Below are 24,853 nucleotides of genomic sequence, written 5' to 3'. Positions count from 1 at the left end.
TATTTGCAGTACCTATAACTGATAAGGAATGAGTTTACAGAATCACTCTTCATAAATTTCTACAAATCAATAAAAAAAAACGGGGGAAAAATAGGCAGACTTGGAAGGTCAAGTTACAAAATAGCTCATAAACATATGAAAATATGTTCAGTCACATTAATGATTGCATTAGTTAAGATGGCTACATTTTGTAGTGGATGACAACTTTTGCATTGGTAACAAACAGTCCCAAAAATCTCAGTGCTGTTTCATGGAGGAAGGTGGAGGCTCAAGGAAGAGTAACCAAACATACAAGCCTGTTTAAAGTTTCTACTTAGAAGTGACATCATTTCTACTCACATTCCATCTTCCAGATCAAGTCACATGGGCAAGCCTGACGTCATAGGGCAGTATATAGTATAGCCTACCTACAGGAAAAGAGTCAGGAGGGAATGAGTAAGTGGAAACAGATCATTTAGTAACATCCCAGTAATCTTCATGGCTTAAAACAATAAGGTCATATTAAATATCACTCTGGTCCAAATGCCAGAACCCAGGCTGACAGAACAGCCACTGTCTGGCATATTGCCATTCTGAGTACCTGAGGGAAAAGAAAGAACACAGTAAAGCATACACTGGCTCTAAAAGATGTTTCCCTTGAGAGGATTCAATGGCACGTCTCATGTTAAATTTGTCAAAGTAAGTCATACTGGCCACATCTGAGTTAAGCAGAACAGTGATGTGTTGACTCCTTTGTAAGGAGTTGCAGCAGATGCATTAATAGTAATACAGTCTACCCCAATAATCGTAACATTTAATGCCCATCAAACTGACATAAACTAAAAATGTGATGATGGTAAGTTTGTGGGGATATGGGTATTATGATAATCTGTTGGTAGAATCCTAGTGGTTATAACAACTTTAAAAAACAGATTGACAGTGTCTAAATCAGAAAATGTGCATCCCATATGACCCCTGCATCCCATATTTTTACCCCTTCTGGGTCTTTTACACATGTGCACAAGGAGGCTTTTATAAGAATATCACAGCATTTTTGGGGCACCTGGGTGGCTCAGTTGGTTAAGTGACTGCCTTCAGCTCGGGTCATGATCCTGGAGTCCCTGGATCAAGTCCCGCATCGGGCTCCCTGCTCGGCAGGGAGTCTGCTGCTCCCTCTGACCCTAACCCCTCTCATGTGCTCTCTCTCATTCTCTCTCTCTCAAATAAATAAATAAAATCGTTAAAAAAAAAAAAGAATATCACAGCATTTTTTTTTTAAAGATTTATTTATTTGACAGAGGGAGACACAGCGAGAGAGGGAACACAAGCAGGCGGATTGGGAGAGGGAGAAGCAGGCTTCCTGCTGAGCAGGGAGCCCGATGCGGGGCTCGATCCCAGGACCCTGGGATCATGACCTGAGCTGAAGGCAGACACTTAACGACTGAGCCACCCAGGCGCCCCTATCACAGCATTTTTAATAGCAAAAAGATAAACAACCTAAAGGTTTATAGAAAAATGGATAAATACATTTTTATACATCTGTTAAAATGAAAAATTTAGAGCTATACTGATCACTGTAGATAAATACTAAAAACAAAGTTAAAAAATAAGTTGTAAAATGATATAGGATGATACTGTTTACATAAAGTTTTTAAGCTTGGAAAGCAATGCTAGATGTTGATTTGGGACATATATATGGATATATATACATATATATATAATATTTTAGGAGAATAAGAGTAATATAGTAATATTTTATAAAGATATACACAGAAGTGATACATCAAACAAATTCAGGATAGTGGTAACTTTGGGAAGGGAGAGAGGGATTTTGAAGGCAGTAAAGAAAGGGTTCGACTACCTTATTTTTCCTTTTTAAAAAATCTGAAATGAGTATGGCAAATGTTATCATATGGTAGATGTGGGTGGGTGGTGGAAACTTAGGTTTTTATGTAATTCCTCTATATGTTTGAAGAAAAAAAATTGTGAGTAGCAGGAATTCACCTGGAATACAGGGCATTAGGGGAAATTATTCCAGTCCACAGTATCAACATGCTGGATGTCTCGAAGGGCTGAAATATGATGTGTGGACAATTCAAGGTAGTTTTAATTGCTGAGCCATTCTGTTCCAGGGAAGTTAAGTTGATAGATGCAGTTTATAGGTAGTCAGAGATCCTATTATGAAGGTATTCAGCTGCCATTATCATAAATGTCATATACTGTTACTTTCTATATATGGACACTTGTTTAGAGAAGCTTATTTATTATCAACTAATTAATTCCCCCTTATCCACAGTTTTGCGTTCTGTGGTTTCAGTAACCCATGGGTCAACTGTGGTCCAGAAGCAGATAATCCTCCTCCTGACCTATCGTCAGAAGGTCAATAATAGTCTAACACTATGTCACAATGCCTACGTCATTCACTTCATTTCATCTTATCATGTAGGCATTTTATTATATCACATTATCACAAGAAGGATAAGTACAGTAAGATATTTTGAGAGAGAGACCACATTCACATAACTTTTATTACAGTATAATGTAATTGTTCTATTTTATAATTATTGTTAATCTCTTACTGTGCTTAATTTATAAATTAAACTTCATTATAGGTATATATGTATAGGAAAAAATACAATATATATAGGGTTTGGTACTATCCATGGTTTCGGGCATCCACTGGGAGTCTTGGAAGATACCCTTACAGATAAGGGGGGGACTACTTTGTTCAGAATCCTTGTCTTCCTTCACATAGAAGATTTTAAATTCTCCTTTCTCTTATGTGGTATCTAGACTGAGATATTAGAAAAATCCATTGTGTTCTCATTATCTTCTCAACAGAAGCAATTAGTTGCTCAAAAAATTCATATAGAAGAGAATGAGGACAGAGATACAGGACTGGAACAGAGACATAATAAAGAAGATCCAGACTGCATCAAAGCCAAAGTGCCCTTAGGGGACCTGGATCTGTATGATGGCACATACATAACTTTGGAAAGCAAAGACATCAGGTAAAGAAATTCTCTTTCCAGAAATAAAATTAACGTTTTCTTGAATAGACCTTTCTCAAATCAATAAGAAATTATTTATCTAATGAGAATAAGCTCCAATCACAGATGAGTTTATCGAAATTTGAAAGTTCAAAATACACTACACATAGAATTCTTAAATATCAATTAAAAATACTTAATACCACAGAAGATTGAACAATTTATAGTAAAAGAAATACAAATGGCCAATAAACATGTGGAAAACCTCTCTCTCTCAGTAATGATCAAATAAGTACAAAATAAACCATTTAGATAGTTTTCACCTATCAAATGGGGAAAAATATTTAAAATTCAGTAACTGGTAAAAATGTGGAGAGGCTGTCAACAGAAGTGTAAATTGATATAACATTTCTGGGAAGAATATTAAAAAAACTTTTAAAAAGCTCATAATCGTAACGTTCTTTGGTCTACCTACTATTTTCTGTCTCTTGATTTATCTCCTTTAAGTTAAACTCCTAAAATACTGCCTGCCAACAGTTGCTGCATGAAAAAGGTTGAATGATGACTAATACTGGTTGTAAAGATGAGATGCTATGAGAATATAGTTCAGTTAGGGAAAAATTAGACATTTTTTCACCTTTCATTCATTTATTGCTCCCGGCTTCTTGATTTTAGCCCTGAAGATTATATAGACACAGAATCTCCTGTCCCTCCGGACCCTGCGCAACCTGATTGTACAAAAATTCTAGAACTTCCATATAGTATACATGCTTTTCAACACCTGCGAGTAAGTAGAGAGATTTGGGATTTTTTTTTTTTTTCCCATTTTTTCTGTAATGTAGTCTCTTGCTTATAAATATTTTTTCTTCTCCCCTTCCAAACAGCTTTATAATTTTACAAACATCTCCTATTTCTTAAAACTCCTTTAAAATAAATGCTATAAGATACTGAGTTACTTGTGAGCTTTTATCTTGTGATCTCTTTTTTCTGTGTATGTGGTTTTGTTTTGTTTTTTCAATTTTTTTCTTCTTCTCTTCAGGGTGTACAAGAGAGAGTTAATCTTTCTGCACCTCTATTACCTAAAGAAGATCCAGTCTTCACATATTTATCTAAACGACTAGGAAGAAGTATAGATGATATAGGTCACCTCATTCATGAAGGCCTGCAGAAGGTAAGTCATCAGTGATTGAAAGAGCTGGAGACTTGGTGCACAAAAGATGTTTTTTTCTCAGAAAATAACCTGTCTAGATTGTTTTTGTCTAGAGAATGATTTTTGTGATTACATTAATGTAAACTATGTAGTTCAAAGCTAGGGAGAAACATCGGTAGTCTAGTCCTCTCTACCAGGAAGGGATGCCAAAGGTTTATTTAAACTAATTCATGAAGGGCGCCGGGATGGCTCAGTCGTTAAGTGTCTGCCTTCGGCTCAGGTCATGATCCCAGGGTCCTGGGATCGAGCCCTGCATCAGGCTCCCTGCTCGGTGGGAAGCCTGCTTCTCCCACTCCCCCTGCTTATGTTCCCTCTCTTGCTGTGTCTCTCTCTGTCAAATAAGTAAATAAAAATGGGTACTCAAGGGGCGCCTGGGTGGCTCAGTTATTAAGCGTCTGCGTCCGGCTCAGGTCATGATCCCAGGGTCCTGGGATCGAGCCCCGCATCGGGCTCCCTGCTCAGCAGGAAGCCTGCTTCTCCCTCTCCCACTCCCCCTGCTTGTGTTCCCTCTCTCGCTGTGTCTCTCTCTGTCAAATGAATAAATAAAAAAATCTTTAAAAAATAAAAAAATAAACTAATTCATGAAAAAGCAAATTATAAGCCAAGATAAGCAGCAGGGCTTATAGGCTAGATTATATATTTTGAATGTGAAAGAAAATTTAACATTAGTGTCTTTGAAATATCTACCCAATACATAGATCGTCACTGTTCTCTGGACAAGAAAAGAATCACCACCAACAATAAAGTCTTAAAATTTTCTTTTAAGGTACCATCTACTTTTAAAAACATGAAATAGGGAATTGTGTAATAGGACCCAAGAAATTAAATGTATCATTCCGCATAACATGTGGGAATTTAGAAAACAGTTTTGTTTTTTGTTTTTTTTTTTTACTCTTCTCTGTGCCTGAGTTGTATCATAAAATGCAAGCTAGTTTCTTTTCTTTTCTAAGATACTTATTTACTTATTTATTTATTTGAAAGAGCGTGAGAGAGCAAGCAAGCACACGAGAGCGGGCGGAGGGGCAGAGGAAGAGGGAGAGAGAGAAAATCTCAAGCAGGCTCCATGGAGCCTGATGCAGGGCTCAGTCACACGACCCCGAGATCACAACCTGAGCCAAAACCAAGAGCAGAAGGCTTAACCGACTGAGCCACCCAGGCACCCCAAAATGGAGGCTAGTTTTCAAGCAGTATTATAATGGTACTAAGTAAAATGTGAAAGGGCAACATTTATATAGAGTTTATTCAAATGTGAAAGGGCAACATAAGTTTATTCAAATACATCATATATATATACATGTGTGTGTGTATGTGTGTGTGTGTGTATATATATATATATATATATATATATGATTTTGTAGTTAAGTTACTGTCTTCTTGTTTTTCTGAAGGTAATGTAAAACATTGCAGCCCCAGAACTTGATGAGTAATAAAAACTACCTAGGAAAACTGGCCTAGGATTTAAAATATCCTTCAAAGGATGGTTAGTTGAAAGTAGATCATAGTGGTAAGTTCTCTATAGAAAATTAAAATAGAGGGTAATTGTGTGGCTACTTTAGATTGAACAGTTGGTCTCATCCTCTCTGGAAAGGTGAAATTTAAGCCAATATCTGAATGAGAAGAAGGAACCAACTGTCTGAGATCAAGGAAGAGCATTCTAAGCCAAGGCAAAGGCTCTGAAGCCTTTAATGAGCTCAGTAGTATAGTAGTCTGCTCAGGCTGCCATCATAAAATACCACAGACTGGGTGGCTGAAACAACAGAAACTTCTTTCTTGTAATTGTGGCGGTTGGGGAGTCCAGGATAAGGTGCTGGCTGATTCGGTTCCTGCTGAGGACTTTCTTCCTGCTTTGCAGATGACCACCTTCTCATTGGGTCCTCTCATGTCCCCTTCTCTGTATGTGTAGGGGGAGAGATCTGGTATGTCTTCCTCTTCTTATGAGGGAACTGGCCCTATTGGATTAGGGCCCTACTCTTAGGACCTCATTTAACCTTTATCACCTCTTCCCAGGCCCTGTCTTCACATGTAGTCACACTGGGTTAGGGCTTCCACATAGAAATGGGGGCGGGGGGGTGTGGCAGGGAGAGACACAAAGATTCAATCTGTAACAGGTGAAGGTCAGTAAGGTTGGAGCCTGGTGAGCAGAGGAGAGGATGATAGGGAATTCAGCCAGAGAAGTAGACCAGGGCCATAATAAGTAGGCCTCTGAAAGCTAGGGTGAGGACTCTGTGTGCTGATACCTGAGTGCTGGGAAGCTAGAGCAGAGGAATGACATAATTTAGTTAATATTTTTTAAAATATACTCTTAAACTTAGATGGAGAAATGACTGAAGGGACCCAAACTGAAAACAGAGAGATCAGTTCTAAGGCTATGGGCAGTAGTTCAGGAGAGAGATGACATAGTTTGGACTAGAATGGTTAGTATTAGAAATGGAGGGACTTAAACTATTTCAGGAAACGTTTAGAAGTTTAGAAGCTGATGAGTTAGATGTAGGGTATGAGGGGAAAGAGGAATTGAGGATAATTCCTGAAGTTTTGGCATGAGCAACTTGAAGAAGGAGCAGGGTTGGGGTGGAGGAAAAGAAGATAGAGTCTGTTTTGGTCACATTAAATTTGAAATACCTAAATGAGACTTGAGCTCCAGGAGGGGTCAGAGCTGGATATATAGATAGAGGATAATTAAGTAGGGAGTGTTGGTAGCCATGGGACTAGATGAGGTCATCTGGAGGAGAGTGAAGTTTGAGACGAGGCTACTCTGAGTCCTTGGTCCTCCCACAATTAACTGTCAAGCAAAGGGGGAGAGGCCAGCAGAAGAGATCCGAAAGGGTATCCAGAAGAATGTGGTCTCCTAAGAGCCAAGGAAAAAAAGTGTTCAAGAAAAGAAGAAAGTATTGATAGTGACATTCAAACATTTATACAGGGAGTCTGCTTCTCCCTCTGACCCTCCTCCCTCTCATGCTCTCTGTCTCTCATTCTCTCTCTCGCAAATAAATAAAATCTTAAAAAAAAAAAAAAAAAAAAACATTTATAGATTTGTCGGGGAAATTTTATGAGAAATCTAACAGAAAAAGTTCTTTAAAGATATTATTTTTCCCTTACTTCCAATATACTATGATGTACAGAGTATTCTACTTAATCACGGTGTTTTCACTTGTTCATGTAGAATTTGTAATAGATTTTTTGGTCGCAACTCACAACGTAAAGTCTGAATATAAGAGATAAAAATCAAAGCATTTGTTGATTTGAAAAAAAAACTTTCTCAAAGGGCTGTCAAAACAGACTGAAACCCAAGTCGTAAGTCAGTTCTGAAAGAACGTGACACATATCCCTTAACCACTTACACAAGTGTTATACCCTCATTTGCATCACTTGCAAATCCTATACATTCCTTGAAAAGAATACTTAAGGCTGATTAATGCAGAATTATACTTAGTTTTAATCTTAAAAATAACTATTTTTGAAGAAAACAATTTGTTCTGGTGGAAAAAATTCAGACTATATTAAAAAATCTGTAAAAGAGGAAGTAAAAAAACACTCAGATAATTACTATCTTACAATGTAGTCTTTTGTATTTTTATTTTTACACATCTTTATAGTTAAAACTTAGTTATTCTGAAGATAATTTTTTTTTTTTTTTAAGAGAGAAAAGAACCAGCAAGAACATGGGGGCATTGGTGGGCAGGGAGAGGGATTGAGAGCTTCTTTAAGCAGGCTCCGAACTCTGAGCCTGATGCAGGGCTTGATCTCAGTTCCCTGAGATCATGACCTCAGCCGAAATCAAGAGTTGGGTCGCTTAACCCACTGAGCCACCCAGGCACCCCCTAAGATAAAATTTTAATGGAATTTTGAGCATCAAAGGGTAATGATATTTTAAGGCTTTTTACACAAATCTTGTCAAACTGTCCCCCAGAAATGCTGTATTCACCTAACATTTCTACAATTAATATCTGAAGTTAATATACAGTGTAGCCAACAGTGAGTGTTGGGTATTCTTTTTAATCTTTGTGAATTTGTAAAAGGAAAATTTGTATCTTTTTTTATTTATATTCTTTGTTAAGTTTTATATTATTTTCCTGCTAATTGGCCATTGTTTTGTACTTTTGAATTGTCTGTTCATGTTTTTGGCCCATATTCTCTTGTATTTTGTCTTGTATTCTTGTCTTTCTTTTTAGAGCTCTTTATGTATTAAAGATAATAAACCATGGGTGTCATATATATTTTTCCCAGTTTATCTTAAACTTTATGACTTTTTTTTTTTTTTTTTTTGCTTTGTATGATTTTTTTTGCCATGCTGAATTTGAAATCTCTCTTCATAGGCTTAAACTATTTACATTGAGTTTTTGTCATGGTCCAGTTCAGTGTTTTGACCTCTATGTGGTTGAAATTTAGTATATGTTACAAAATGAAAAAAATCCAGGCCACAGAAGGAGCAAACCTATTTGAATTTCTAAGTAATAGACTTATTACTCTATACTAAAGACAATTTTTAGCAGTGAAGGTTTGTATTGTGAACACAGATGAAAGAAGAACAAATAAAAATTCATCATTTCCAAAAGGATAAACCTGTCTTTTGCTTATGTATGTACCTTCATTCAGATATTTAAATAAATAGGAGGGCGCCTGGGTGGCTCAGTTGGTTAAGCAACTGCCTTCGGCTCAGGTCATGATCCTGGAGTCCTGGGATCGAGTTCCACATCGGGCTCCCTGCTCAGCATGGGGTCTGCTTCTCCCTCTGACCCTCTTCCCTCTCATGCTCTCTGTCTCTCATTCTCTCTCTCTCAAATAAATAAAAATCTTTAAAAAAAAAAATAAAAATAAATAAATAGGAAACTATTCATTTCAGGAATTTCATGTTAGAACAACTGGCATTTCTAAGTAGGTTAGGTCCTAACTTCTAAAGTCCTGAAATAGGAGCCAACAAGTTTGGGCCACTTGGTGGGCTTTTCAGCTTGATTTCCGAACTCTTGGAACAAGAGCTTGGAGTTGAATGATCTCTCTGTGGAGATGACACCTGAAGCCACTTAACTTGCCCAACTGATGATCAGGCGGCTCTTTTGACAGGTGTAGTTTATTGGTACTTTGTCCCCTGCTTATTCATTGGTGTAATGTCTTATTCTTCAGCTTAAATTTCAGAAGAGACTGAATAGTGAAGGTGCTCATTTTGAACATTTTAAGTCGAAGAAAGTATGTTGAGTTGTGTTTGATTGTCATCTTATTTGTTTAATCTCTAGAATTCTTCCTCATGGGTACTGTATAACATGGCTTCATTTTATTGGAGAATAAAGAATGAGCCGTATCAAGTAGTGGAATGTGCCATGCGAGCACTTCACTTCTCTTCCAGGTAAGATTTCTCCCTTTCTGGACTTCCTGATTCTCCACATATCTCAGGACTGGTAAAGAAGCAGTATGTAAGGGGTGCCTGGGTGGCTCAGTCGTTAAGCGGCTGCCTTCGGCTCAGGTCATGATCCCAGGGTCCTGGTATTGAGCTCCGCATCAGGCTCCCTGCTCAGCAGGAAGCCTGCTTCTCCCTCTCCCACTCCCCCTGCTTGTATTCCCTCTCTCGCTTCTCTCTCTCTCTGTCGAATAAATAAATTTTAAAAATATATATATTAAAAAAAAAAAGCAGTATGTAAGAAAACAGTATGGAGAAGCATTGTGTTGTACTTACACTCTCCTCTACCCCTGTTCAAAGAATTTAGTCCCATCACAAAAATATGACAGAAGTCAAAGAGTTCACAGTTGTTAATAGCGCAAAATTCTTCTGATTTCTATTAAGGAAAAAATATATGATGTAGACACCCTCTGATTCATTTGAAACTTGAATATACGGACCTTGCCTGGAGGAATTAGCATAAGTTAAATTTTTCTCAAAGCAAATAATGAGCCCTAAATACATTTTAAAATCATAAAATATCTGCCCGACCTTATTTCTATGGCAAAATTTGTAGCTGTCAGATTGAATAAGCACCATCAGTTACATAAAAATGTAACAGTATGATTTTCTTAAATTATTTTCTCCATCTATCAGTACACTCAAAGTTATTTTCCTAAGTTCAATAACTTCAAATGTAATTTTCCCTTATCAAGTAGTTATATGGAATCATGGAGCACACACTTCTCTCCTAACACCTAATTGCTCCTCTCCTTCTCTTTTAGGCACAATAAAGACATTGCCCTGGTCAACTTGGCAAATGTTCTGCACAGAGCGCACTTCTCTGCAGATGCTGCTGTTGTGGTCCATGCAGCTCTGGATGACAGTGACTTCTTCACCAGCTATTACACTTTGGGAAATATATATGCAGTAAATACAACTTTATTTTCATGAGCAAACCAGTTGCTATTTTCTTTTTTAAAAAATTTATTTTCAACTAAAAAATAACTTTTTCCCCTTCCTCTTTTGGTCTGAACAAGGAAAAGGGAATGGAAATTAAGAAGTTGGGGGAAAATAAGTCAACACAATAATGTATCCTAATAGTCCTAGCCTCTCGACAAAAAAGAAAAATTAATAGGAATCATAAATTCCTGCAGAGTATGCCTCTGGAGATAGCAACACTTTCTAGTTAAGAGGTCTTACAGCATATCTTATGTTATGGATTTGGTCACTGATCAAAAATAATGTGAGATATAAGTGTGATCTCATAAGTCATTAGGGGGTTTGGACAGATCCACCTACACTGTGGCTAAAGTTTTTCCTCCTCTGTGTGTGTATATGTGTGTGTTTGTTTTTGTCTCTTCAGATGCTGGGGGAGTATAACCACTCAGTGCTCTGTTATGACCACGCTTTGCAGGCCAAACCTGGGTTTGAGCAAGCTATAAAGAGGAAGCATGCTGTCCTTTGTCAGCAAAAACTCGAGCAGAAATTGGAAGCCCAACATAGGTAATTGGGTGAGAAAATTTCACTGAAGCCCTAGCACTGTAGAACCTTAGGTTAGACCTGTGTAGGGTGATGCCAGTGTTCATTTGTTCTTTAGAATTAAAAACACCTCTTCACGACTGCTAGTCCTATCCCTTTTCTCCAGATCCAGAGGGGTTAGCACAACTCAGGGGTTGTGTAGAGGAATCTTTAACAGTATGAATTCCAGGAACTAGAGAATGTTTGCAGTAAATTCTGTCATTTAGGTCTGTATACTTTTGACCATCGATTACTTTTATGAAGTCAGATGGAGTGGGGGTGCTGTCAGATAATTAGTAATTCGGTTACGTTTTAATTTCCACAGAATACATTGTCAGTAAAATCACTTGCATGTGCTGTATTTGATCTTTCTCCTCTTTAGCTGCTAGGGTTGGGCTAATGTTACGTTAGTTAAGTGACATTGAGAAACATTATTTGGCCCATATTTTAATCAGATTTCTGTAAATTTACAGTGATGAAGTTCTGTTGTACTTGGTCCTTGCAACGTACTTAATAAAAATGTATTTGATTCCATAAGTAGCAGGGCCTGTTAGGAAACATAACTCAAAGTGAATTGTTCTTCTTACGGAATTAGCCTCAATGTTTTGAGGCAACTTTGATTATTAGAGAATTAAATGGAGATTTGGAACTCATTAAACTATTGCATTTCCTTATTTTCCAATCAATTTAAAGCATAATGTGGTGAAAAGGGAGGAATGACCACTTACTTGTTTATACCTGGCTTCTGCAGAACTTGTCCTGGCTGAGCAAATTGGTTCTCTCATGCACAATCTGTACAGCTCTTAAATCTCCATGTGTTACAATGTAATAGGTAGAAAGGATTTTGTGATTAAATATAATCAGGCAGCTGATTTATTGATACCAGGTAGTAGAGAATATTTCTTTCTAAGCCAGGTTTCTGTGATTTTTTCCAAAATCCACAAACCCAAGGAGCTAGAGTTCAAGAGCAAAGTACTGTTGGCCCTTTCTCTTAACCTTGTCTTTACGTAGAATCAAAAGATGAGAAGGTGGCTTTGAATGTCTGTGGAACTAACACAGACTTTATGGAGGGAAATAGTTGTTGAATATGTCAAGATTTATACTATGTTGCTATGTATCTTTTAGGTACCTGAACAGTCCAACACACCATTTACTGTCAAGATAGTCATATGTAAGGGAAGAATTTTGGGTCCTCTTTTTGCCTCTAAGTTTTAATAGAACAGTAGATTTATTTTGCCCCATTATTTCTAAACTTGTGGTACAGTGGTTGTATGTTAAAAGAAAAAAAACTAGCAATTATTGCTGAGGACCAGAAAAATCTATGCAGTAAGTGGGTTTAAAAATTCAGTTTTGAAGCTCTGTAACTTTTTCCTGGTGTTAAAAAATGTTAAGATCCCTCCAGCGAACACTGAATGAGTTGAAAGAATATCAAAAACAGCATGACCACTACCTGAGACAGCAGGAGATCCTAGAAAAACATAAGCTGATTCAGGAAGAGCAAATCTTAAGAAATATCATCCATGAGACACAGATGGCAAAAGAGGCACAGTTAGGTGAGTATTGATTCCAAATAATTAAAGACAGGTTAGGAAGTTCATTTCTAGCATGTTCTACTTTCATAACTTTTGTGTAGCCCTAAAGCAGTATAAAGTTGTGCTTATGACTTCCCTCAGTCTTAAAATCAAGTCATCATAGCGGGTATACCAGCAGGCCTGGGGAGCTGGTTTGGTCTCTCTAGGTTTCTTTAAATTCACATTTTAAAGTAAAAATTAAATCTTTTGATCCTAGAAGTCTTTTTTTTTTTTAAGATTTTATTTATTTATTTAATTGACAGAGAGAGAGACACACAGCAAGAGATGGAACACAAGCAGGGGAAGTGGGAGAGGGAGAAGCAGGCTTCCTGCCGAGCAGGGAACCCGATGCAGGGCTCGATCCCAGGACCCTGGCATCATGCCCTGAGCCAAAGGCAATCGCTTAACCAACTGAGCCACCCAGGCGCCCTAGATCCTAGAAGTCTTAACAACAGTTGTTCGGCCCACTTTGATTTAGTATGCATGCCAGTCTCTTGGAGACCTTGTTAAAATGCAGATTGTTATCAGTAGGTCTGAGGTAGAACCTGAGATTCTGTATTTCCAACACGTTCCTATTTAATGTCTGTTGCTGCTGGTCTGAAAACACAATGTGAGTAACATGGCCTCATACCAAGTAAACACAGGCCAGACACACCCTTGAAACAAAGCATCCACACTGTCAAGCCAACATTGGCAATAAGGCTGTCTTACTTTTCTTCCTCCCTTAAAAACAAATATTTTGGGCGCCTGGGTGGCTCAGTCGGTTAAGCAACTGCCTTCGGCTCAGGTCATGATCCTGGAGTCCCGGGATCGAGTCCTGCATCGGGCTCCCTGCTCAGCAGGGAGTCTGCTTCTCCCTCTGACCCTCCCCCCTCTCCTGCTCTCTCTCTCTCATTCTCTCTCTCAAATAAATAAATAAAATAAATTAAAAAAAAAAAACAAATATTTTATTTTAGAAGTAAGATTTTAGGCTAGAATTTTTCTCAAGCAAGAATTCTTAACCTGGGTCAATGGATTAGTTTCAGGTGGTTCTGAAATCCTCCCCAAAATTACATGCAGTAATATGTATGTGCACAATTTTTTTTCTGGGAAGAAGGCATATAGTTTTTATTAAAATCTCTTAGAGTCCATGACCCAGAAATAGAACTACTGTCTAAGGGCACTTGGGTTGACAGGATATCAGTGACTTGATTATATCCAGAATGTTTCATTTCTGATAAAACCCTAAGGGAGTAGATCTAACAGCTGACACCAAAGAATAAATTAATAGAATCCCTTATATACTTCTCCTTTGATATATATATTGATCTGGAAGCCCTCTTAAGTCTTTGAACCTTAGCTGTGACCATTTAAAGTCCATTTTACAATCCACCTAATACGTTTTCTTTGCTATTTTGAATATAAAGAATATGTTCAGTTCTTGGGGTTATTTACTGCTTGCTCTACAGTTAGAGCAACTACAATACAACCAGGGCTCTTATATATAATTTTGAAACAGAATTATGAAGTATATAAAACAGATTGTCTCCAGAGAAATGGCAGAAGTCTCTAAAAACAATGTAATCAGTAGATTTTACTGTCATAGAATGTAATTACCAGAAGATATTTTGGTGATTTAGTGGAGCCCCTTTGTTTTTTATAGGTGGAGAAACTGAGGCTTCTTTAGAATGATTTAATTTAGCTAACCATTAATGAGTGTTTCCCTCTATAGTACTCCCTGTGTAGTACTCTGCCAGGCTCTGAAACTAAATGAAATCATATTGGCATTGCTGATCTTTCTCAACAATTGCAATTTCCTTTCTTATTCCAGGAAATCATCAGATATGCCGTCTAGTCAACCAGCAGCATAGTTTACATTGCCAGTGGGACCAACCTGTGCGCTACCATCGTGGAGATATTTTTGAAAATGTGGACTATGTTCAGGTCTTTTTCTTGGTCTCTTCTAGTTTTTATAACTTTGCATATCTAAGAGTAAAATTGTTTTCCCCCCCTCGATTCCTTGTATATTTGATCCCCAAATTCATGACTAATTTAAGGTTTTGAGTATGTTTATGAAGTCAGATTTCGTAGACTATCTATGTAAATATTTCGTAGATAGTCAGATTTCTCAGTTACTTCATGCATGATATTTCCAGTTCCCCCAAGTACTAGCTGTATATGTCTTTTTCTTTTCTCCTTTACCATGAGAGCTATATTGGGCTGTTACTAGTATTTAACTCAAAGCCTTCATCTCCTTTTTAACTTATTAGAGTAAGAGCAGTAATTTAAAATTTGGGAAAGAGTAGCCATGCTTTTTCCTGAAGTCATCAGTCCAGTTATGTTGCTTCAACTAAAAACATTAACAAAATGATCATTATCAACAGAAATTTTTTTTTTTAAAGATTTTATTTATTTATATGACAGAGAGAGACAGCGAGAACAGGAACACAAGCAGGGGGAGTGGGAGAGGGAGAAGCAGGCTTCCCGCTGAGCAGGGAGCCCGATGTGGGACTCGATCCCAGGACCCTGGGATCATGACCTGAGCCGAAGGCAGACGCTTAACGACTGAGCCACCCAGGCGCCCTGTCAACAGAAAATTTTTATTAAGCACTATTGCTACATGCATGGATGTTTTCTCTCTCTTTCTGTCTCTGTGTATATCCATACATATACATGCAGTCATACACACGCATACAATCCTAGGCTAACTAGTTGGGAAGAAATAATACATATTTATAATGATACCAGAGAGCATCTAATTGGGCTGATACAGATAGTAAGCACAACCAGAGTTCCAAGTATCATGCAAAAGGATGTTGAAAATAAAGTAAAATTTATCATATCCTATTGAAACCTATCATGTCTTTAATTATAGATACAGGAATTTCCAGAGATAAGCAGTTAAGATAATTAATAGATCAGAACAGCTTCTATAGTAGGACAAACCATGAAAAATTAGTACTCTTTAATCCAAAAAAACCCAGACCTCATTGAGAAAAAGAAGCAAAAATTAAGAGGCCATTTAGGGAAGAAGTAGTAATAGGGACCAAAAGCTTCCCACGATTTTTGTCAACTAGTTTCTAGCGATATCCCATGTTTAGTTTTCGAACACAGTCAAGGGAGATCAGATTTAACATCTGAGATTATAGCTCCCTTTTTTTTTTTAAGATTTTATTTATTTATTTGAGAAAGAGAGCACGAGCAGGGGGAGCAGCAGAGGGAGAGGGAGAAGCAGACTGAGCAGGGAGACTGATGTGGGGCTCAATCCCAGGACCCTGGGATCATGACCTGAGCCAAAGGCAGATGTTTAACCAACTGAGCCACCCAGTCGTCCCTATAGCTCCCTGTCTTAAATCCAAGCATTAATTTAAGGGGGAAAAAAGGGAATAATATTTACAAATGTTAGAGATGGAAATCAAGGTAACTTGGATATTATGATGGTCTCAAGACCATTTGGAAGACTCCCCTGTAAAAGTGTAGCTTCAGTGTTGAATATCCATAAGTTGCCTCTCTGTTACATAGTGAAAGAATCCATTCTTTTATACTCCCTCCCAACCTGGTCCCATTCTCTTATCCAACAAGGTTTTAGAAATACACAGGAATTGGGGTATCCCCTAAGAATATCAAACATTGATTTACCTTGGTTTGGAGGAAGGCTGTATTTATATTTGGAGTTGATTGTATAATAGTTATGATGCCTAAGTCATAGCTATATTAAACTCCTGAGAGCCCTTTTTCAAGTTCCCTTGCTTCTACCACAGCACACTAATTCTATAGAGTAGCAATCATTTTAGTCTAGATAGGGGAGGGCAATAATGAGCCAAACCTCTTAGAGAATCAGCTCACCTTTATACCTAAAAGAGACCAAATCACAGAAAGGAAGTAGAGGGACAGTAAAGAAAGGAAGAATCCATGCCATTTTTCTTGTACTCCAATGGCATAGTTGATTGAAAGTTGCTAACTATGCATTTTCTGAGAGAATAGTGTTGGGGCCTAGTTCTGAAAATGTAAAGATCTGATCGCTTTATTACTGACCTACTTTCAGATTTCCTACTGGGTTTCAGTATTCACTGATGTTTTGGGTTAGATTAAATCTTAGTCACAACTTCTTTTCTGCTTCCCATTTGATTCAACTTTTCTTTTCATTTTCTAGTTTGGTGAGGATTCATCAACCTCCAGTATGATGTCTGTGAATTTTGATGTTCAGGCAAATCAGAGTGATATCAGTGATTTGGTCAAGCCTTCTCCCGTAGCCCATTCCATTCTCTGGATCTGGGGCAGGGATTCTGATGCATATAGGGTAAGTTAATAGAGGTTGATGCAGTTTTTTCAGACAAGATTTCTGAAAGCATTGGCCCTCATGTTCATTGAATACTATGGTCCCTGTGACTGTTCAGCTTAGTTCAGCAAACACTTAGCCAACTTATATTAAACAGAAGGCATTCTGCTAGGTCATAGATTAGCAAGACACAGGGTCTGCCTTGAGGTCTTCTGCCCAATCAAGTGGGGCATATAGACACTCTGATTTTAGTTTAAAACTTTGAGCTCTGAGTATAATTGCCAACCCTAGAAAGTTTCTAAACTTGAGCTAAGTATATGCTTGTATATACATTTGACCTTTGAACAACATGGGGGCTAGCCCCCATGCAGTCAGAAATCTGCATATAACTTTTGATTCCCCCAAAACTTAACTACTAATAGCCTACTATTGACCGAAGCCTTACTGAGAACATAAACCATATATTAACACGTATTTTTTATGTTGTAGGTATTATGTACTGTATTCTTACAATAAAGTAAGCCAGAGAAAAGAAAATGTTAAAAAAGTCATGAGGAAGAAAAAATACATTTATAGTACTGCACTGTATTTATTTAAAAAATCCACGTGTAAGTGGACCTGCATAGTTCAAAGCTGTGCTCTTCAAGAGCCAGCTATATTCCACTTTTTAATCAGCTTTCTTTTATTGAGCTCCCATCTGTGCATCAGGCTGGTACTATGAATATAGTACGCAAGCTCTTTGCTGGAGCTTACATTCTGTCAGATGATACAGATAATAAGTTAATAAATATGTATTTCTTTTTTTGAAGATTTTATTTATTTGAGAGAGAGAGAGCGAGCTCAAGCAAGGGGAGCGGCAGAGGGAGAGGGAGAAGAAGCAGGCTCCCTGCTGAGCAGGGAGCCCGATGCGGGGCTTGATCCCAGGACCCTGGGACCATGACCTGAGCCGAAGGCAGACGTTCAACCCACTGAACCACCCAGGCGCCCCAATAAATATGTACTTCTGAGCTAGCTAAGAAATAATTGTATGTTAGCCCATGGGGATACCAAGGTATGAGGATAGATACCGTGTGTTTTTTATTCAATATTAAATTTTTAGAATTTAATCGAGTTTTTGTTCAATCAGAATTAATATAGCCACTTAGATTTAATTCTATGTAAAATAAATTCCTCAAAGTTTGATAGCTTCACGATTTAAGTTTAGTAAGCCTCTGATGTGTGTTATTTATATTTAGGAAAATGAACACTTTACAAATCAAAACAATTGTTAAACTTTGGCATTGGCAAAGAAAAGGTCTTAGTTCAGGGAAAAGTAGTTTTCTGTGCCAGTTTTATAAACTTATATATGCTTTCAGGACAAATCGTAAACTTTACTTCAGATTGGCTTAAAAGAAAATATGCTTCATATTACACAAAGTCCAGAGATCAGAGCAAGCTTTGGGTTTGGTTGATTCAATGGGCCAATGATATCATCAGTGACCCATTTCTTTCCTTTTCTTCAATTTGCCATCCACGGTATTGGTTTCATCCTAAAGCTTGTCTTCCTCATGGTCATGAGGTGACAGCCAGTAGCAGCAACTTGGAACAACATGTTCTTTGTTCCTATGTGGCAAAAGAGACTAAGACTGGCTTTTCTTTCCCAGAATCCCCAAGCAAGCCTCTCCTTGTATCTCATTAGGCTCAACTGACTTAGGCCTGCCCAGCCCTGAACCAGTCTATGGTAAAGCAGGTAGAATTACTGACTTAGACTAATAGTCTTCAGTAGAAGGAATATTATAGAGTCTACCACAGTATCTACAATTATTTTAAAATACTAAATTGTTCAGTTATCCTAGTATATTTATGTTCTTTTAAAAGTTTATTTAACATGTTGAAATATTGAATCCAAGAAAATTTATGAGAACTTTTTCTCTTTATTAGGACAAACAGCATATTCTTTGGCCTAAAAGAGCAGATTGTGCAGAAAGCTATCCTAGAGTCCCTCTTGGCGAGGAATTGCCAACGTATTTTCTGCCTCCGGAAAACAAAGGACTCAGGCAAGTGCTGATGGATTTGGCAAAGCACTTGATTCTGCATGATTGTCATCTGGCAGTTCTTTGAGAGCACCAGCCTTGGACTTGAAAGGTTAAGTCTTTATCTTGAAATCACCCAAACTTTGAAAATATGAATCTTGTTCCTTTTTCTTGTGCCAGGATCCACGAACTCAACAGTGATGATTATTCTTCAGAAGAAGAGGCCCAAACCCCTGATTGTTCCATAACTGACTTCAGAAAAAGCCAGACTCTGTCCTACTTAGTCAAAGAATTAGAGGTCCGCATGGATCTGAAAGCCAAAATGCCAGATGACCATGCACGAAAAGTAAGGCTCACTTAGGCTGGTGTTTATTGCCGTCCATTCTGGGTGACTTCACAAGCCTCTTAGGTGGAACAAAAATTTGATAGAAGGCAGTTATTGAACTTAAAGTTTTTAAAACTGAGAATAGAGGTCAAGAATTGGTGGAATCATTAAGAAGACACTCATGCTATTGAAGGATTGCCAGAAAAGTGTGCTGTTCACACAGACCACCTAAGCACTCTCTCTAATAAGAGTGCCCCAGGGAGGAGCAACACAGACCTCTGTTTACTTGCAGAGCTCATCTACTGGAGGCCATTCTAACTGCTTCAATTTAGCTTTGCATCCTCCAGGCCTCCAGGAGTTTGTATAAATTGAAGATTGAAGATTCTCTTCCTGGCCTTATCAACCCTGCTTTGGCCTTATATATAAGGTCCTTGGAAGTTTGTATGAATTTGATAACTACTTTACAGATATTATAGATAAGTTCTGTTATGCTTTGTTCTTTAATTCCTACTAGTTATGTATAACTAGGAATGTTTTATTACTGACTAGAAATTTAGTTCTACATTAGATTCCATTAGAATGGTATCTACATTCTATATTACATACTGTTCTACATTAGATACCATTCCATAGATACAAATGAAAAAATTACTTTTTTGCAGAGGAAACAGACCATCACAACAACCTTTTTTAAAATTTAATTTTAAAACTATGAACAGTTACTACTTACAGTCAACAAACATTTACTGAGGGGAAAAACATTATGTGCCAGGCACTGTTTGGAATGCTAGGAAAGATAAATAGACCATGATCCCTACCTTAGAGTTGCTCACAGTTATAAACATGTTGCAAGAACATAGTGTAATTGAGGATCCAGTGTTTTTCTAGCTAGGAAAGATAGAAGATTTTTGTTGCATCAGGTGTTACGTGCTATTGTCTTTTGAATAATTTCTCATTTGATTTTAGATACTTAGGTTGACTTTAATGGGGTATGGCATATCACCTTAATAGTATATGTGATATACATCTTTTAACATGTTTTAGTTAGAGGAAACTAGGGCATTCATGTAAGCAGGTCAACACCTGTTGGTATATTGATGACCTCATGTTTTATATATATAGATATATGATTATAAGTATCTATTCAAATTAGTGTTCCTGAGGAGCTCAAGTAAAGACTGGTATCTATAGAATTCTTTCAAATGTCTTCCCTGTTATTTTCAATTGAGTCAGTCTTCCTTTTGATATTTTCAGATTTTGCTTTCCCGTATTAATAACTATACTATCCCAGAAGAAGAAATTGGGTCATTCTTATTTCACGCTATTAATAAGGTAAATCACCTGCTTTAGACATCTGAAATTTAAATGCTTAGTAATTGTAATTAAAAGTTAAAATGCATGCATTAAACATCCTTGTTAGAACTAGTACTGTATTCTTGTATTAACTGAGGTATTTTGGGTTTTTCAGCCAAATGCCCCCGTCTGGCTGATACTCAATGAGGCTGGACTCTACTGGAGAGCAGTAGGAAACAGCACTTTTGCTCTTGCTTGTCTTCAGAGGGCTTTGAATTTGGCTCCACTTCAATACCAGGACATTCCTCTTGTGAACTTGGCCAACCTTTTGATTCACCATGGTCTCCATCTTGACGCCACTAAGCTGTTGCTTCAAGCTTTGGCCATCAATGGCTCTGAGGTGAGGCCTTATGTTTCTTGGCAGCTCCACGTACTATGTGGGGGTAACTCAGATCCAGGGTACAACGTGTACTTTTCTGGGGAAGACATAAAAAACCCTCATATTTTTATGAGTAGAGTTTGCATACTTTGAGATGGTAGGAAACAGATTTTGTTTTATCTTATTTTCGATGTGTTTATTTTTTTATATTGATTTGTCTTACTCTGTGCAAATGTAGAATCATGCTAATGACATTTTTCTGTATCTTCTTGTTTTTACTCCCAGATTCTCTTAGATATATTTAATTTCTATTTTTTCATTTTAATTCCACTACAGTTAAATACAGTATTATATTAGTCTCAGGTGTACAATATAGTGATTCAACTCTTCCATACATCACCTGGTGCTCATCACAACAAGTGCCCTTCTTAATCCCCATCACCTCTTTCACCCATGCCTCTGCCCCCCTCTCTTCTGGTAACCATCAGTTTGTTCTCAATAGCTAAGAGTCTGTTTCTTGGTTTGTCTCTCTCTCTCTTTTTTTCCTTTGCTTGTTTCCGCTATTCAAGGTCTTTGGTAGTTCCATATTCATCTCAGGATTTTTTGTTCTAGTTCTGCAAAAAATGCTGTTGGTATTTTGATGGGGATTGTATTCAGTGTATAGATCACTTTGGGTAGTATAGACATTTTAACAATATTTTTTCTTCCAATTCATGAATATGGAATGTCTTTCCATTTGTTTGTGTTCTCTTCAATTTCTTTCATCAGTGTTTTACAGTTTTCAGAGTATAGGTCTTTCACCTCTTTAATTAGGTTTATTCTTAGGTATCTTATTATTTTCGGTACAGTTGTAAATGGGATTGTTTTTTCAATTTCTCTTCCTGCTGTTTCGTTATTAGTATATACAAATACAAAAGATTTCTGCACATTGATTTTGTATCCTATGATTTTACTGAATTCACTTAACAGTTTTAATTAATTTTTTGGTGTAGTCTTTAGGCTTTTCTATATATGGCATCACATCATCTGCAAATAGTAAAAGTTTTACTTCTTCCTTACTGATTTGCATTCCATTTATTTCTTTTTGTTGTCTGGTTGCTGAGGCTAGGACTTCCAGTACTATGTTGAATAAAAGTGGTGAGGGTGGACATCCTTGTCTCATTCCTGAGGTTAGGGGAAAAACTCTCAGGTTTTCCCCATTGAGGGTGATGTTTCCTGTGGGTTTCTCATATATGCCCTTTATTATGTTGAGGTTTGTTTCCTCTAGACCTACTTTGTTGAGGCCTTTTATCATGAATGGATGTTGTACGTTGTCAAATGCTTTTTCAGTGTCTATTGAAGTGATCATACGGTTTTTATCCTTTCTCTTACTGATGCCATGTATCACATTGATTGATTTGCGAATATTGAACCACCCTTGTATCCCAGGAGTAAATGACATTTGATTGTGTTGAATGATTTTTGTTAATGTATTGTTGGATTCAGTTTGCTAGTATTTTGTTGAGGATATTTGCAACTATGTTCATCAGAAATATTGGCCTGTAGTTCTCTTGTTTTGTGTCATTTCTTTATTTTAAATGAGTGAAATTTATAATTATGTAGTTAATTTATTTTTAGGAACTTATGTTTAAGTAAGAGTGACATAGCTGTTAAAAATACACGGCCACTTTTTTATGTCAGTCTGAAACATCTCGTTCTTTCTTTATCTACTCATCACTGTATGCCTGCTGCTTAATATTTTACTGTTTTACAGCTTTAATTTATAGGTATCTGTATACCAACCAAGCCAGAACACAGTTTAAAGGTTGCATTGATAAGAATAGATAGATGGGTTAATATTCGTGCCCTGAACCTCCCACATGCAGCGCATGGAGTTAATCACTGCTGTGTAGTTAATTACTCTAGTTCATAGTTTCTAAGATACAACTTCTTTTTTAATATTTTAACATCTCTGAAATAACGATGCATGTTACAACTGATGACATCTTAGGTTTGATGAAATACAGTTTAATAAATATACAATTAAATTGCTCTTATACCCGGGGCGCCTGGGTGGCTCAGTCGTTAAGCGTCTGCCTTCAGCTCATGTCATGATCCCAGGGTCCTGGGATCGAGCCCCACATCAGGCTCTCTGCTCAGTGGGAGCCTGCTTCTCCCTCTCCCTGCTGCTCCCCCTGCCTGTACTCTCTCTCTGTCAAATAAATAAAGAAAATCTTAAAAAAAAAAAAATTGCTCTTATACCTAGTGTTTAAATGTTCCTAAGTTTTATATCCAAAAATTTTTTTATTTTACTTATTTTTTTTAAAGATTTTATTTATTTATTTGAGAAAGAGCACAAGCAGGGGGAGGGGCAGAGGCAGAGGGAGAAGCAGGCTCCCCACCAAACGGGGAGCCCAACGCAGGGCTCAATCACAGGACCTTGAGATCATGACCTGAGCTGAAGTCAGACACCCAACGGACTGAGCCACCCAGGCGCCTCTCCAAAAAAACTTGTAAAAGAAGTGTGCATGAGTGGTTTAGGTTTATTTGTGATATCTCAGAACTAATTTTTTAAGCATGAGAAGAAAATATTGCTGTTAAAAGTTTCCCTTGAAATACACAAATTCACAGGTAGATTTTAAGCCAACGTTTATAATTGCTATAGTGTACAACAGGCCTGGTGCCAAAGTATATCAAATATATATCAAATGTTTGCTATGGGCCAGGTGCAGGTACAGTGGGAACGGATGCTATATATGGGATGTGATGATTGGGCCCCCAAAGGGAAGGCTCTGGATGTTTAGGTTGCTGATAGTGCTTACCTTTTATCACTGATGGTTTTCTGCATAAGGCTTTTTCTGCATTCCAGGTAATTTTCTTAGGAAAGATTGCTAGCAGTGGAATTACTAAGCAAATGAGTATTTTGATGGCTTTAATATAAAATGCCAAACATCTACCAAAAGATTTGGGCCAATATATATTGCCATCAAGATTGGAAAGTATTCATTTCATCTGTAGCTTCACCAGAATTGGGCAATTGAACTAACTGCTAACTTTTATTGTTGTTTACTAGACCCAGGCACCATACTGATCACTTTACATGTGATAACTCACTTAATCCTCACAACAACCCTGTGAGGTAAGATTTACCCATTTCATAGATAAAGATACGGGCAAAGGGATTTACCAAAAGTGTCAGAGCGTGGATTTATTTGAACTCCGGGAGATTGGCCACAGAGCTCACACCCCCTTTGGCCATGTCACACTGGCTCTGACTTAACATTTGTAAAACAAATTTACTTTAAAAAATTTCACTCCTGTGTTATAAATTTCTTTATCCTTTAATTGTATTTTTATTTTCTTATTTAATTTTTTCTAAAGATTTGTTTTGTTTTGTTTTTTAAGTAATCTCTACACTGAATGCAGGGCTTGAACCTACAATCCCGAGATCAAGAGCCACATGCTCCACAGTATGAGCCAGCCAGGCATCCCTTTAATTGTATTTTTAAAGTAAAACTTTGTATATGCATTTTGCTCATTTTGTTAGAATTTAGGGTTTTTTTATTTTATACAAACTCTTTATACAAAATCTTTAACTGCATCATACATTAAAAAATATTTTCTCTTTTTATCTTATCTTTTAAAAATACCCTTCAATTTGCCCATCTATTCTCTTTTGATTTTTATTGTTAGATTTAAGGTATCCTCACAAGAAGTTTGAAAACAATTAGTTCTACTTTGGTTTTGCTGTCTATTACTTGTCTTTACATAGTTGACTCAAATATACTAAAATATTTTCCTATGTTGTCTTCTAGATGATTTGTAGTTTTAGGTTTTACATGTAGGTTTGTGATCCATTTCAAGTTAAATTTTTTTTGTAATGTTGAGTGGGGATCAAAGTTCATTCATCAAAGTTCATATCACATAGACATCCAGTTGTTCCAGCACCACATCTTGAGAACCCTTTG

General features: G+C 37.2%; 1 protein-coding gene across 3 annotated transcripts in view; it reads left to right on the top strand.

Annotated features, from left to right (window-relative positions):
- Positions 1-24,853, top strand: part of TTC17 (tetratricopeptide repeat domain 17) — a 116,697-nt gene that overhangs the window by 24,109 nt on the left and 67,735 nt on the right. For all 3 annotated transcript variants that reach the window (XM_045893876.3, XM_045893875.3, XM_054511978.2), the window contains exons 3-15: positions 2,821-2,990; positions 3,645-3,756; positions 4,009-4,140; positions 9,408-9,517; positions 10,333-10,477; positions 10,914-11,053; positions 12,461-12,621; positions 14,450-14,562; positions 16,772-16,918; positions 18,818-18,933; positions 19,090-19,255; positions 20,489-20,566; positions 20,703-20,927. In XM_045893876.3, coding sequence (XP_045749832.1) covers positions 2,821-2,990; positions 3,645-3,756; positions 4,009-4,140; positions 9,408-9,517; positions 10,333-10,477; positions 10,914-11,053; positions 12,461-12,621; positions 14,450-14,562; positions 16,772-16,918; positions 18,818-18,933; positions 19,090-19,255; positions 20,489-20,566; positions 20,703-20,927 — 1,815 coding nt within the window. The remainder of the gene's footprint in view (positions 1-2,820; positions 2,991-3,644; positions 3,757-4,008; positions 4,141-9,407; positions 9,518-10,332; positions 10,478-10,913; positions 11,054-12,460; positions 12,622-14,449; positions 14,563-16,771; positions 16,919-18,817; positions 18,934-19,089; positions 19,256-20,488; positions 20,567-20,702; positions 20,928-24,853) is intronic.

The sequence above is a fragment of the Mirounga angustirostris genome, unplaced genomic scaffold, assembly GCF_029215605.1.
Source record: "Mirounga angustirostris isolate CCGP_5_RB_7025 unplaced genomic scaffold, mMirAng1.0.hap1 SCAF_13, whole genome shotgun sequence".
In the NCBI taxonomy this organism is placed as follows: domain Eukaryota; kingdom Metazoa; phylum Chordata; class Mammalia; order Carnivora; family Phocidae; genus Mirounga; species Mirounga angustirostris.
The sequence above is the reverse complement of the archived record's forward strand: the minus strand, read 5'-3'. Positions and strand labels throughout refer to the sequence as shown.